This window comes from Sardina pilchardus, chromosome 2, assembly GCF_963854185.1.
Source record: "Sardina pilchardus chromosome 2, fSarPil1.1, whole genome shotgun sequence".
Taxonomy (NCBI): Eukaryota; Metazoa; Chordata; class Actinopteri; order Clupeiformes; family Clupeidae; genus Sardina; species Sardina pilchardus.
The window spans coordinates 32,456,601-32,472,177 of NC_084995.1; the positions used below are offsets into that span (position 1 = coordinate 32,456,601).

Consider the following 15,577-nt stretch of genomic DNA (forward strand, 5'->3'; position numbering starts at 1 on the left):
TCTTTCAACGAGGCCCCCTGTTGAGCTGGGCCATTATGTTCTATTAGAGATGTATGATCCCTCACACACACACACACACACACACACACACACACACACACAGACAGACAGATGGCACAAGTGATATGAAGTATAATTCTTATTCAGGATTTTGTGTGATCAGGGCACAGTGCTCATTGTCTGTTGTCAGTGTGAGATGCAGCTCTCCATCTATCAGTGGTGGAATGACGCCCGGGGCACCATTCACTGTGGCCCTCCGCGGGTGGAGCTAAGCAAACATTTGAACATCTGCGATGGGAAGCTGAGATGCTAAGCACACTCCCTCCCTAGGAATCCATTTACACCTCATTTCTCTGAGGGGGCTCAGAGGGCATCTTTGCTCGCTCGCTCGCTGGCTTGTTTGTTCTTTTTCGCCTCTCATAATTCATTCCTCCAGGATTCTCAAGGTCACAGACGCGTCATTAATTCCAAACTAGCTAACAAACAAACACATCGCAGTGCTGTCCCCTACCCCCGTGAAGTTCGCCATGCGCGTTAACAATCTCCCGGGGCCCATTTGGAGGAGTAATTGACAGTTGGTATGTCAATACAAATGTGTGTTTTACTATCATGATGGCACTGCAGTATTATTTCATTTATTTATGTGTACAAGTAATGCAAGTTTTCCAATGTACCGAGCTCTGGAGATGGTCGGCAATTTATTAGACCGTAAAATGTAGATTTATGCTTGGTGGTATTGTCACCTGGCCACGGGGTTGCAAACACTTCCCAATCATTTGCAGTCCAATTTGTTTGGTTGGGAGGCCACTTCTCAACTGGCTTCTCACTAGCAGACGAAATGGTGAAAGTCAGTGCGGATAGGAACAGCGATGCTTTCCTGAAGCCAGCAATCAACAGAGGTTGGCCGCTCAGTTCTGACACCGCAAATGGAGACTTCACTGCAGAAGTGTGTTCTCGAGAGCCAATTGCGGTAATTTACACCTTTACCTGGTGTTTTCAGATGTCTCTTTATGTTTCATACAGATCATGCATTTCTCTGTATGCTTGCAACTGAAATGCCTGCAATGCTTTACTTTGCCCTCACCCCCTAACCACACACACACACACACACACACACACACATTCCCAGTCCTCAGGGCGGGCATTTTCCCACGTATCCACGTTTATATTTCTGTGGAGCCAGCTGCCTAGACGTGCGCCCCACAGGCCCAGGAGTGATAGGGAGGCTCGGCCGGAGAGACACGAGCGGCCCAGGCTGGAGCCATCTGGAGGACTCCCACAGGGAGATGTCCCCGCCGATGTGGCGGCTGACGAGCGAGCGGGCCAGCTCCAGGATGACGGCCTCTGGGATGGAGACCAGGCTCAGTCAGGCCACTACTGCCTGTGCTGCTGGCACCGCGCTGCCTACGCCAGTGTACCGGAGGGACCTTGTGTACCCTTTCTCTGGGAGCCTTCCACACAGATGCTTGCGCAAACACCGGCTGCTTCAAGACATTTGTTTTAAAAAGGCTGCTTCAAGACATTTGTTTTTTTAAAAAAAAAAAAAAATGGAAAAAGAAAATAACTTGGAGCAATAAAAATGTCTTGCAGAAGTGCAAAACAGGAACAAAAAAAATGAGACAAACTCTCTCTGACCTGTTGTGGTTGTTTAAATCATTGTGCTGCGCAGAATCTATTACATCTGTTTCGTCATTGTGGCCACTGGCTGTTGTCATCCAGATTTGTGAACCACGGAATGCCATCTATATTGCCTGCGCTGACCTGGATTCTCCCGTTCAAGATAATGCAGAAAGGCTGCTTTGCATCCACTTGTGCCCTGGGCAAGCTGCCCACCAGTGTGTTTATGTGGGCATGCGAATGTGCCTTCATGTGTGTGTGTGTGTGTGTGTGTGTGTGTGTGTGTGACAGAACTAGGCGGCAGAGCGAGGGAGCGGCGCTGCGTTAATGGCGCGTGCCCTGTCTCGGACTACGGGAGAGGTCAAGGGCACCCGTTTATTTCTGGAGTCGTTCCCGTTTGTGATTCTGTCTGCTTCTATCGCTGGAAGCCTCCAGTCCACTGTGCATACCTCTGGTGCTGCTGATGGATCACATTCTTATCAGGATTTGGCTGAGGAAATGTTCTGTTAAAAATAGACTGTGCGAAAATAGGTTAACATATACACAGTGCAAGTGCAATAGAAATGTTTTATATAGCAGGCTTTGTGTTACTCGCCGGTGTGCATAATTTAAAGTGCAATAGCAGTCGCTAAAAATAGCTGGCTGTTAATTAAAGTTTGAAAATGCCATCTTTAGCGTGCTGTATATTTTATTTACTCAGCAGCTAAGAAATGCAAAAGTGCTTGTGGTAGCTTGACCCCTAAATCAAGACGTTTGTTTTCCAACAGAAAGCCGAACACTTCTCTCACTAAAACATGTGAAGAGAAGTAGCTTTTACTATTATAATTTGCACCTTTACCTGGTGTTTTCAGATGTCTCTTAATATTTCATACAGATCATGCATTTCCCTGTATGCTTGCAACTGAAATGCCTGCAATGCTTTACTTTGTCCCCACCCCCCCTAACCACACACACACACACACACACACACACACACATACACACACGCAAGCACACGCACACACACGTCCAGTTCTCAGGGCGGCCATTTTTTCTCCCCCAGCAGCCTTTGCAGGGCCTCCATTAAGTAAATTGCATTTTATGTGGAGGACATTTTAATAGACTCCCCCTCTTCACTTTATTATGTGCGGGTCTAAGACTTTTATGAGATTGCATTGTAGCGCCAGTTTGCTGAGGGTGATGATGTTGACTATGCATCGAAGATTGCTGCGCGGCTCTAATGAAATGTCTGTAGCTGTAACCAAATGGAGAATAAATCACTCCTCACTACACACACTGAGGGCAATCTCAATGGCTGCTAGTTTCCCCCTGCATACTTTACTGGAGATAGGTGCAGAGTCTGCAGACCATACAACTGATCTGATAAAAGCAATCACACAGGCCTCTTAATGCTATCCCACCAAGCACCTTATAGGGTTTAGACCAGTAATTATACTGTGGAGTAGACATTTTCTGCTGTGAGTCTATTGTTGACTGCTAACCTCTCCAACTTGAATAACCGTCGTCAAGAAATTGAATCGAAATTCTTCATGCAATCTCCCACGCACCCAATGTGTTCTTACAATGTTCTTTCTCCCCTTTGTGCTTGATATGCACTGTATTGTTTAGTTTCTCTCCCCATTTGTCTTTCAATTGCACCTTTGCACATTTAGTGCTTCTTCTCCAAGCATCTTTGTCCTGTATGACTGAAATGAACGATGGAAAACCGATCTGTAGCGAGATGCTTTGGTTGAGACAGACGACTGGCTGTGTTCACGATTGGACGTGTATTTATCTGTGCAGCCAAATCACAAATGTACTTTCCCTTATAAAGAAATACATTGCTGGCATAAGTGCATTTGATGATGACGATAACGCATTTGTCAAATTCAATGACTGTATTTCCAGACACTTTTCAGTGAATTACTCTCTACTCTCGTCAGCCCCTCTCAGTGTTTGTGCTCATGACATATTTTATCTCTCAAAGGTACAGTATTTGTCCGTAGTCCTGGCTCTGTAAATCAGCGCATACCTGATGGCTCAGACCAAGCCATAAGCAATCCCACCAGTCAGCATGGGAAACAGGAGGACAGAGAGTTCTATCATTTGATTGGCTGTTGAACTCAAATATCAACAGCCTTTGTAAACAGCCTTTGCAACTTTTTTTTCTCTCAGCAGAGAGGGCTCCATGAGAGTATAGAGAGCTATTTTAAAAGGCTCCAACAGGCGATGTTTGAGTTACACAAGGCTAGTGATCTGCCATGCCCGGTTCGTAAGGCTGTTTTGCTAATAGGTGCTCAGCAATACTGATGTCCGAGTGAACACACTTATTGATCCGCCTGAGGCTTCAAAGCACAGCATCCCGATGGGGGCGGCGTTTGGAAAAATGCTGGTAAATATTTCATTTTAACTCTATCGTGGCTAAATTCGGAAATTTTAGAACCTGTTGTGGCACTGCACTTACTGTAGGACAGGATGCACACAAAAATGCATGGAGAATCACAAACCCCATCACAAAAGTTCACCTTGTCTATGGCCAGCGGTTCAGCACTCTGCATTCTGAGCAGGTGAGAGCTCGGATGGTTACTGATAGTGGACACGGGAGAGCCAGGGAGGGAGAGAATATAGTGATGAGTGCCATGGTCTGGGCTCTCGACTGGAGTGGAGTGGAGTGGAGAGGAGAGGAGAGGAGAGAGTTGGCAGGCAGGGGTGAGGCGCTGTGATGAGGTGCAGTGGACCACCACAGCAGTGCTGCTGGCCTCACGTGGCTGCCCTCTCTGTCCACTGTTTGATGGAAAGCTCTCACATGGGAGACGTGTTAACATGGGTGTGGCATTTAAACATACACATATTCATTCATTCATTCATTCATTCATTCATTCATTCATTCTTTCAATTCATTCAATTCGTTCAATTCATTCAATTTGTTCAATTCATTCAATTCATTCAATTCAAACACTCATTAAATTCAGACATTAAATTCAGGCTTTCCCCCGTGATGTATTCTTTCCCCTGGTGTACACAATGCTGTGACTGAGATGTGTTGGCTGCCCTGCTGTTCTGGCCTCTGCTTTGTTACCCAGTAGGCTGCCAACCTATTCTTGAAAGGGCTTGTGCTGTGTGGCAGGAAGATATCCTGGCTTTCCACCAGACACCTCTGAAATTACCTGTCAATCACCTGATGCCAGGCCTGGTGAAATTTTATGAAGGGTGTTTTTTTCTTCTTTGTTTCTAATTAAACTTGCCTTTATTCTCTGTTTCAGGGTGTTTTCAGTATACCCTGAAGCATGTCTGAGGGGGGAGACGATTATATTGGAGGAATGGAGCAAGAATAGGGACAGTTATTGCATTGGAGCGATAGACAGAAGCTAATCTGACCTGGTGGGAATTGACAGGGTTGTGGTCTGTATGGAGAACATGACTCATGCTCCTCATCTCTCTAGCACTCCACCATCTTTCTCTCTCCCTTCTCCCTTCTCTCTCTCTCTCTCTCTCTCTCACTCACTCTTTCTCACTCTTTACTTTTTCTCTACTTCCCTGCTTACTTTCTCACCTTAAAGTCACTCTACATTTTTCTTGTTCTGTGCTCCACAGCCCCACCAATCCCCACCCGCCCCTCTAGCATCTCGAAGGACATTATTAGGGCTGTTTTTGTGTCTCTCCCCATCTATCTTAAATCCTTCTGCAGGGCCCCTGTCTGCCTGTGCGTGCATCTGTCTGTCTGTTTGTCTGTCTGTCTGGTCTCATGCTGTCCGTCCCCTGTCTCTGCACTGTAAGCTGAATGGGGCTTTGGTGCTGCCTGCTGAACACCAAGTGCCGTGCCATGCCCTTGATTGTTGGTCTCTTGCCTTCAAAGGACTCCTGCATTGTCTAGCATCTGCTCTTTCACTTTCAGGCAGAGTTGCTGCAGGTGAACATTTAACCCAGTCTCTGCTCTGTGTTTCTTGCATGAATAATCGATACAAGCCTTCATTATGTGTGAATCAGAACAACACCTCCACTTCTGTCTCCTATTGTATCGATTTTTCGCTGCTGCTGCTGGTGTGTGTGTGCGTGTGTGTGTGCGTGTGTGTCTGTGTGTGTGTTGACAAAAGCCAGCACAGGCCCATTTCAGTGAAGAAAGCGCTGTTGTGTTCCTGCTCATTAAACTGTACTTGGGAGCCAGCCGAGGCTTGTGTTGGCACAATGAGCTCTCGGTCGCAGATCCATCTAACTGACTGCCTGTCTTGTGTGTGCTTTCTTCTCCAGGCTCTACACAGACGAGCGTCCCAGCCAGACCTTCTCCTATGTGGACCAGCTTCCTGTGGCTGAGATCATTCACCAGGTGAGCTTTTGTTTTCATCTCCAGAAGGCTCTCGTCTGAGCTTGCCAACATGTGGGTGTTTGTTGGGATGTTGGTAGACCTCATATGAATTTAGGAAAGGATTCAGTCAGTCTACATTGTGCACATTTGTTTTATTAAGAAATTGACAGCGGAAACACAGATGCCAGTTCAAGTATTCTTTTCAACCAAACAGATTCAAAACCAATTGATCATAGTCTTTGAACAGTTCATCAGTTCTGTTCAGGTTAAGGTTAGCTTGGATAACCCAAATAGCAGGATCAGGTATAGGTGACAGTGTGGCCAACCTATATGGCCAAATTATTAAATTTAATTCTACAGAGCTCTATTTGTATGTGCATGTTGCGTCATGCTTTTGGAGTAAGTTTGTAGACCTGACTATTTTGCTAGAAGGGCGCAAATAAAGAAAGGCGTTGTTGCACTGCATTAGCTGATACCCAACAATATCAATCTCAGTACTGGGACTGAAAAGGTCACCTCCCTACTTTACATCTTGGTGTACAGATGCCATAAGCCCAAACTACAGTTCCTAACATTTCCACACAGAATAAGAACACTTTTTAATCCATTGTTTGTCAGAAATATAATTATTCAAGGTAACACCCTTCTTTTCTTGACACTAAGTATATCATCATCTTATTACACCTGATTCTTGCTCAGTCTATCACTTTTTGCAGTGGTCATTACCCCAAAATACAACTAATGAAAGCAGTCCTCTGCACAGTACTTTGAAAAAAGTATTGAAGTAATAATGTAGTTCAGTTAATCTTAAAATAACGTCTGCAAAATTATTTTGGTGCCACACTGACTTAAATATGGAGAACAGAGTCTGTGACACTAGTGGTCTGTGTACTGTGTAATGTATGAGCGTGTCCTTTTTTTGTCGGTGTAAGATGAACTGAGTCGCCCTTGGGTGCTAAATGGGTACCCACTGTTTTGGAAACTGACAATAAGAGGATTTCCTATATCAAATTAATTCAGTTGAATGGAATCTAAGACACGTACACTACCTAAGTCTGATAGATATTTGTACCCTAACAGCATCTCCAGGTGTATCCAGATGGGGCCATGCGAGTTGACTGTGGGAGAGAGGGGAGGGGGGGATGAGTCTGGGAGATTTTTTTTGTGGTGGCAGCAGGTGTGTGGAAAGTTCTGGTCCATCTCCGCCAAGGTCAGGCAGATCAGCGTCTGTCTGCCCCGCTTGCCCCCCACTCCTTATGAAAAGACCTCCAGTCTAGTTTGTCTGCCCAAAGCAGCTGGGATTAACGGAGAGAGAGGTAGAGAGAGAGAGAGTGAGCGACAGACAGAGAAAGAGACAGAGACAGAGACAGAGACAGAGACAGAGAAAGAGAGAGAGAGAGAGAGACTAATAAGGAAGAGAGAGAGGAAAAAGATGTAAGATTGCGAGTACAAGAGAGATGAGGGGAAGAGGATAGAAGGAGAGAGTACAGCGGGGCGTGAGAGAGAGAAATGAAAGGAGGAGAGAAACAGAAGGTGAAGCGAGAGCTGACGAGATGGGGGGGGCATTTGCGCTCGCCATCGGTTGTATATTTTTCTGTTCCAGTTCGAGGACATTAATTCACTCCAGCAGGGTAGGTTGATGTGAATCATAGAGAGCGAGAGCGTTCTCTCCATTCTTTCTCTTCTCCTTCTCCTTTTCTCTTTCCCTCTTTTCTCATTCCACTTTCCTGATTTTTGTCATTTTCTCATTTGTGCTAACAGCAGGGCTCCCTGGTTGTTGTTGCACGGTTCAATTAAAGGCGCTAACAATGTAATGAATGACTGCAGCGGCGCCAGCAGCCGGCAGCCAGCGCCAGTCATGTTTAGCTTATTATGAGTGCACTTGAAGATTCATCTGTGCAGGTCAGCGCGACCCTCGCTCCGTCACTCTGGACAGTGCGCCATCATGGCCCTGAGTCAGTACAGCTGCGGGATGGAGCCCATTGGGCAGCGTGGGCTGCATGAGAGGGACGCAGCAGGGTGGTGCTGATGGTGCTGGTGGTGCTGCTGGTGGTGCTGGTGGTGGTGGTGCTGCTGGTGCTGCTGGTGCTGATGGTGCTGATGGTGCTGGTGCTGGTGCTGGTGGTGCTGCTGGTGCTGCTGGTGCTGCTGGTGGTGGTGGTGCTGGTGGTGGTGGTGCTGCTGGTGCTGCTGGTGCTGCTGGTGGTGGTGGTGCTGGTGGTGGTGGTGCTGCTGGTGCTGCTGGTGCTGATGGTGCTGGTGCTGGTGCTGGTGGTGCTGCTGGTGCTGCTGGTGGTGGTGGTGCTGGTGGTGGTGGTGGTGGTGCTGGTGCTGATGGTGCTGGTGCTGGTGCTGCTGGTGCTGCTGGTGCTGGTGCTGCTGGTGGTGCTGGTGGTGGTGCTGGTGCTGGTGGTGCTGCTGGTGCTGCTGGTGCTGGTGGTGCTGCTGGTGCTGCTGGTGCTGGTGGTGCTGGTGCTGGTGGTGCTGCTGGTGCTGCTGGTGGTGGTGGTGCTGGTGGTGGTGGTGGTGGTGCTGGTGCTGGTGGTGCTGGTGCTGGTGGTGCTGGTGCTGCTGCTGGTGGTGCTGGTGCTGGTGGTGCTGGTGCTGGTGGTGCTGGTGCTGCTGGTGGTGGAGGTGCTGGTGGTGCTGGTGGTGGAGGTCAGAGTTAGGGCTTTGGCCAGTGGTCATGACTCTCGGGGCACCTTTACAGCTGTCTGTGGGGGGCTGGCTCCATCCGCTGCCCCCCAGCTGGGTTTCATCAGATGCAGAGCACCGCTCCCACAAGCCCTCACTGTGTCCACGCCAGCGGGCAGTTCACCTGCTGCGGGAGATGTGGAGATGACCTCCCGCGCTGGCCTATCCCGCTTGTCTTACTATCCCAATACACACACACACACACACACACACACACACACTTTCACCATAGTCTGGTCTACTCACAGATACCTCATGATGCTTATACTAACCTGCTCAGATATTTAGACATGTAGTGAAGTGTATGGAGTATCTTGCTTCACGTGTTCCGACATACAGAAAGGCTGCACATTTTGATTGACTGGTTTATGTGTAGCTCTGAGAGCGGTCCATTCTCTCCACTGATTTCTGCTCCTGTTGCAGCTGAGGGTGAGTTTTAGCCTTGACTGAGGGCCAGCATACTTCACCTTTTCTGGCGATGCAACACCAAGGACTGTTGATGATGTTAGCTGCAGTCTTAGTCTTCCTGGTTGCTAAGATACCAAAAATGTTGCTGCCAAGAGTATGGATCCAATTGGTAAATGGTAAATTTTGGCTTCTGCGAGCACCCGAAGCGCTTTACATTATCATGCCTCACATTCACCCACCGATGGAGAAGGCTGCCATGCAAGGTGTCAACCTGCTCATGGGGATTACTTGGGTTAGGCGTCTTGCTCAAGGACACTTCGACAGGGTCAGGAGGAGTTGGACACGAACCAGCAACCTTCCAGTTGCTGGACGACCCCTCTACCTCCCGAGCCTCTGCCGCCAATTCTCACCTTTGAAGCTGCTAATTGTCATCCTCTCAAATCCAGAAATTACAACTAAATATTAAATATTTTTGTTTTACTTACTTTGCTATACTGTAAGTACGTTTTTGAGCTATTTAGTTTGCGTCTTGTATGAATTGTACACACACACACACACACACACACACACACACACACACCTAGACTACAGTCTGTTTCAGTCACCCAGTCTGCAGCTCTCAGAGCCTAGCATTAGCAAGGGCCCAAGGTCACCAGTCCAATTACTGCTATGAACATGTGCTGCTGATGGGACTGATATTGTGTGCCTTTAATGTGCTACAGTTTTGCTTTGGATAAAAGCCTTTAATGCATAACTGAATGCAAATGTGACTGAAGTCCTATGAAAAGTGCTGCTTGTGGCCTGTGCCTAATCCAACATGATGTATCTAATGGACCAGTGATCCTTTTTAATGCTGCCTACTGACGTGCCGTCTAATGTATGTAGATGAAGGGCTGTTATTTTCCTTTTCATGGCGACATGACATCTTGAGCATCTACATGTCAAAGAGTTGACATCTGCAACAGACCATCACAGGGTGGGGCACGGCAGGATCGTTGCTCTTGAAGCACCGAACATTTCAGGGTCACTGTGTGGTTCAGGCATTGTAGGCTGTGGGTTGAAAAAAAAAAAAAAAAGAAGAAGAAAGCCCACATCTCCTTGTAATGAGAACAGCAGCCCAGGGAGTGAATGAGAGAGAGCAGAAGAGGCTTATTTGGTGAGATTTCTGAGACATGACTCAGCTCTTACCCAGAGTCCCAACTGATTGGATCCCCTTCACCAACCCCAACCCCAACCCCATACTCACCCTGCTCTTTCTGGACACAAAATTGGTTTGAGGATGTGAGAAATGGACTGGCTCACTGTAAGGATTTTGGATCATCTGTGGCACTCACATGGTTATTTAGCCCCAAGGGCTGGCTTCAGTAGTGCCACTACCTCAGGTTATCTGGTAAAATCGCACCTGCCATTACCTTTACTTTCATTCATTTAGCAGACACTGGTGTCCCATTTCGACCCGCTGTAGAGTTTAGTCTGTTTAGTCTGACTCGCGTTTATTTGCCTCGTGTGTGTGTGTGTGATGTGAGGGGAGGCCCAGAGTTTGTAAGATCCCAAAACTGCTGAACTGAAACTCCTACACACTATCCCTGCATGATAGGATAAATAGGGACGGGAATGGGTAGGATTTTTATCAGTGTTGATGCCATTGTCGATTCTCCTTATTGGTACGATTCTTAATACATTTTTTATCATTGTTCTGTGTGGAGAAGGTATTACTTTTCATTATCAACACAGTTTTTATCACCATGGCTGAATACAGTGTAGTATCCCTGGTAAATTACATTTGAACATTTTAAAGATGTGAACTATGTGGTAGTGGGACCTACTGTGTGTCTGCCCTAGAAAGTGGTCACTTAGCTGTTGGCTTGGTTGGCTGCTCGAATGCCACGTCGTTACTTCAGACACACATAATAAACACAAGGCAGACTAAAGGCTTGCTCCTGCCGAAACTAATCGAAAAGGTGTGATTTCACCTGATTACCTGAGGTAGTGACATTACTGAAGCCCCCGTCTGTCAGCCAGTTTCCCTACAATGTGACCTAACCTATCCTAACACTGAGTGATCCAGATGCTGTTCTGCGTCATGGTATGTGGTATCATGCAAGCCCTTGACTCTCCAGGCCCGCTCCCTGGCTGTCCTTCACCGGGTCAGTGGTTGTTCATCACTTATGTTCGCCAGGGTCTGTAGAGACGTGCAGAAGTAGCATCACTAGAGAGAGGGTTTTTCTTTTTTCCATCATCATTGAAGGCATCACACAGAACATTCTTCGAGTTGCCTTCATTAGCTCATGAAAAGGATGGAGGAGGAAATGACTTCCGTTTGATATTCATAAGCAAAGGTGCAAGTGGAAGTCTCATAAAAGGGAATGCGAAACTAGACTGAATAATCATGCGGGTGCCACAGATGAGCCAAAAGGTAGCACACGGGATGATTGGACCCCTGATGCAATGACTGTGTAATTTCAGTTATGATCTAACAGTCCTCCGTTCAAATGGTGATGTCCATCTCTTTTCACATTCTAAGCCTCCATCACAGTCTTTTGTGTCATTTCTGTGAATTTGGATGGGATTTCCTCTGACCAGAGCCTAAGACCTTGTAGTAAGTGAGAGCTGTATTATGTGCTGAGGTGAATTCTGAATGGTCCTCTGATGTAAAGCGTCCATCTACTCTATCTACTGTCTGCAGCTATCCATGTGATTTTGGAAGTTGGATTTCGATGCTTCATAAGTGTAATTAAATAGTGCCTGAAAATTGCTAACGGCAACATTTAAAAAACTGTATCCTCTTAAAAAGAAATCAACAAAAATGGAACATACTGGAGGAAAAAAACACGACTTACATGATTTCAGTTCGACTGCTAAGATGAAAAGCTAGAAATGGCAAGTTGTGAGTTCTGTGCTTTTGGGAAGAATAGATATTTTATGTAAATGGAGGAAATCGTTGTGTTCCAAGTGGCTTTGGAGGCGTTCTGTAAGCGTGTAAATCAATGTGAGCGCATCAGGCCCATTTGTAAACAGCCGCTCCTGCGCCTCCTGCGTCTCCTGCGTCTCCTGCGTCTCCTGCTGTCTCCTGCTGCAGCCCTCCACCCGTGGAACGTCCGGGGCTCCAGTCATCCGCTCTCTCTCTCTGTTCTCTCTCTCTGTTCTCTCTCTCCATACAATGGCCCCCTCGCTGAGCTGCTCACGCTGCGCTGAATGTCATACTTATTGACCGCGGTGGCTCCGAAGCGAACCTCTACCTCTCTCGCACATACTGTACACACACATATACGCATACACACACACACACATACACATGCACATACACATACACACACATTCACACTGATGATAATTTTGCACGCACACACACACACACACACGCACACGCACACGCACACGCACACGCACACGCACACGCACACGCACACGCCCACACCCACACACACACACCTCTAGGGCTGTCTCTTGGCTGTGGTACGGTATGCCAGGTGCTCTCCATCTCAAGTGTCCCAGCTCCACTCCACTGTTCTGTGAATCAGCCCGGAATCCAACCTGCTCCTCTCTCCATCTCTCTGAGCGAGCGTGTTGAGAAACCTCCCGGATTCCCAGGATGGTGGTGACTGGGCACTTCTGTACCTTGTTGCGGCTCTTCGGGTCCTGATGGTGGACAGGTGGGGCTGACGTAGTCCGTGTCTGGCCTGATGGTGATGGGGTGCTTGGGAGGTCCCATCAGCCAGGCTTTGTTACGCGGACACAGCGGCAGCTTGTTGTTTTTAGCATAGGGCCACAGGAAATCAGGAGGGAAGGTAGAAAATGGATAGTTGCCACTCGTTGTGTCATGCCTGGTAGGAATTATAATTGCTTGACATTTTCAATTTTCTGTGTGTGTGTGTGTGTGAGGAAAAATGGAGTTTACTACTTGCATATCAAACAAGTATGGCTGAACATCAAAGCATTCTAGCCATTCATGTCCTAATGGATCTGTAGCGTATATTTATTTAGTATTTGTGTAGGGGTTTGTTATGATTCTGACAAGAACAGTGGAGGTGGTGTTGTCAGAGGTAGACTGTGGCAACTACAAAAGCTTTCTATTATCTCTTTAGTATAGAATACAATGTATTCTCACCAGTAATCACACACACACACACACACACACAGTCATGCACAGGTCCACACCGAAGAGCGGTGTGTGATTGAGTGATTATCTAAGATGACAGCTTGTGAAGGCCTACACACAGGGTCTGTATTGATCAGGTGGTTGTCATGGAGTTGCGCAATCCCTCCCACTGCAGCTGTCTCACCCAGGTTTGATTGGGTCGGCTGTCCTGGTGTGCGGGTACGTGTTGAGTGGCGCTGAAATGTCAGGTCGGCAGGACAGCAGTGGGGGGAGTGTGTGTGTGTGTGTGTGTGTGTGTGTGTGTGTGTGTGTGTGTGTCCATCCTCACAGGCCACAGGCCTCTGGTCCTCATTTGCTCACAGCTCGTGGGAGGCTGAGGTGTGTGGGGAATGAGGCTGCCAATTGGAGTAGCTGCCCTGCACCTGTGTGTGTGCGTGTGTGTGTGTGTGTGTGTGTGTGTGTGTGTGTGTGTGTGTGTGTGTGTGTGTGCGTGTGCGTGTGTGTGTGCGTGCACCGTCAGTAGCCTGCAATGAAAATGGGAGCATCTGCCACTCTACATTATGAGTAGATATAACTGTGCTGTCATGCATTTGTGATTTGTTTGTGTGCGACCGCATTTAAATATATGCCATGAACTATATATGAGTGACTCAGTGTGTGTGTGTGTGTGTGTGTGTGTGTGTGCGTGTGTGTGTGTGTGTGTCATGATAAAAAATTGAGTGTATGCTATTCTGTATTGTGTGCTGATCCGTCTGCTTCTTGTTAGCACTATGAGTGAGGTGTACGAGCAGGCTCTGAGTGAGGTGCTTTTCTGCCTCTCAGTATGTGTCCTCTATTGTGTGTGTGTGTGTGTGTGCGTGTGTGTGTGTGTGTGTGCGTGTGCGTGTGTGTGTGGTGATTTTGATGTGTGTGTGTCTTGAGTTTGTGAAGCTGCTCCTGTCGACCGTAGCCACTGCTCCCTGTCATGAGGCATCAGTCAGACCTCTCTCCGCTGCCTGTGGTGCTCCTGATGGTCTACACTCCCTCATACTCACACCCACTTATAGTCACACACACTTACGCTCACACGCAGAGAAGGTCAACATGCTCTCTCACCCCTCACACTAGTCATCGTGTGTGTGTGTGTGTGTGTGTGTTTTGGAGGGGGGGGGGGGGACTGTTTTAAGAGAATTCTTAATGGCTGTGCACCATTTGCAGGGGTCGTAATACATTTTTAGATTGTACATTTAAAATGTGAATAAATACTTTACAATTAAAAAGTATAATGGAATCATTAGGTACAGTACAACACATTTTTCAGCCATTTGTTAACTTTAATTTGCTATTTCATGGTTTACATTTTTTTTTAAAGTATTTTACCAGGTTGCATCACCTGACGATGTGGTTGCACCACCTGACATTTGCTAATAATTTCAAATTATACAGGCATCTCCTTGGACACCTATATAAACTTTTATATAACAGTAAGAGCCTGTGATTATGTGGCTATAAGTGGCTGGTGAATTTGCACTCTCTCTGTCTATGCACAAAGCCTTGTTGGGGGCTATACTGGATGCACACACACACACACACACACACACACACACACACACACACACACACACACACACACACACACACACACACCTCAGGGCAACGTACGAAGAAATTACCACCATTTTCAGTAATATACATCTTAAAACATGGCAACGCATGTATGAACGGACGTCACATGGATGAAAGTGTGTTTTGCTTGCCACATGCATTTATGGTATAGTCGAGGGAAAAGTGTGAGTATGGTGTAAAAGCATAAGAGAAGTGTTAAATAGCCATTCAGTTGGTGCTCCAGCATTTGTATGGAAACGGCACATGTTTGTTTTCCAGTGAACATTTTCTACTTTAAGAGCAAGGAGTAATCCAGTTTGCGGTTAAATGCATCAACTTTCCGAGACAAAAGAATCAGTATTCAGGGCACCGGTAAGGCTTCTTTGTACTGTCAAAAGCAACCTTAACTTTTGTTTGCCTTTCTATGCTCTTACTTTCACGTCACCCACTTTCGTACCAGCTAGACTAGGCTAGGCGATTAAATCTGTCATAACCTACGTGCTCAGATAGTTTGATCTTTTTCCGAAGTGGAGTGGAACTTCAGCTCTGCATTCTCTCTGTGCTTGTTGACATTCTTATTATCACCTATTGTACTGTGTTACTTGATGATCTCTAAACTTTTTAAAAGTATATATTTTTGGGCCTTTAAGTGGGAGAGAGAGATGAGGTGGGGTGGGATTGGGAAATGGCCGCAGGTCGGACTCAAACCGAGTCCCCATGGGCACTCGGACCCGTTCATGGCACGAGCGCATTAGCCTGTTGAGCCACAGCGCGCCCCCCCCCCCCCTAATAATTTCTAAACTTTTGGTTCCTTTTTCAACTGCGCTTGTGATTGAATTATACCGGTCAGTTGTGGGCGCTGTGTGTGTGTGTGTTTACAGTGAGAGTTCTCG

At 47.0% G+C, this 15,577-nt stretch overlaps 1 protein-coding gene across 1 annotated transcript in view; it reads left to right on the forward strand.

Moving 5' to 3' along the window:
• Positions 1–15,577, forward strand: part of pigk (phosphatidylinositol glycan anchor biosynthesis, class K) — a 30,617-nt gene that overhangs the window by 12,582 nt on the left and 2,458 nt on the right. The window contains exon 10 of the mRNA XM_062527500.1: positions 5,845–5,920. Within this exon, the coding sequence (XP_062383484.1) occupies positions 5,845–5,920 (76 nt within the window). The remainder of the gene's footprint in view (positions 1–5,844; positions 5,921–15,577) is intronic.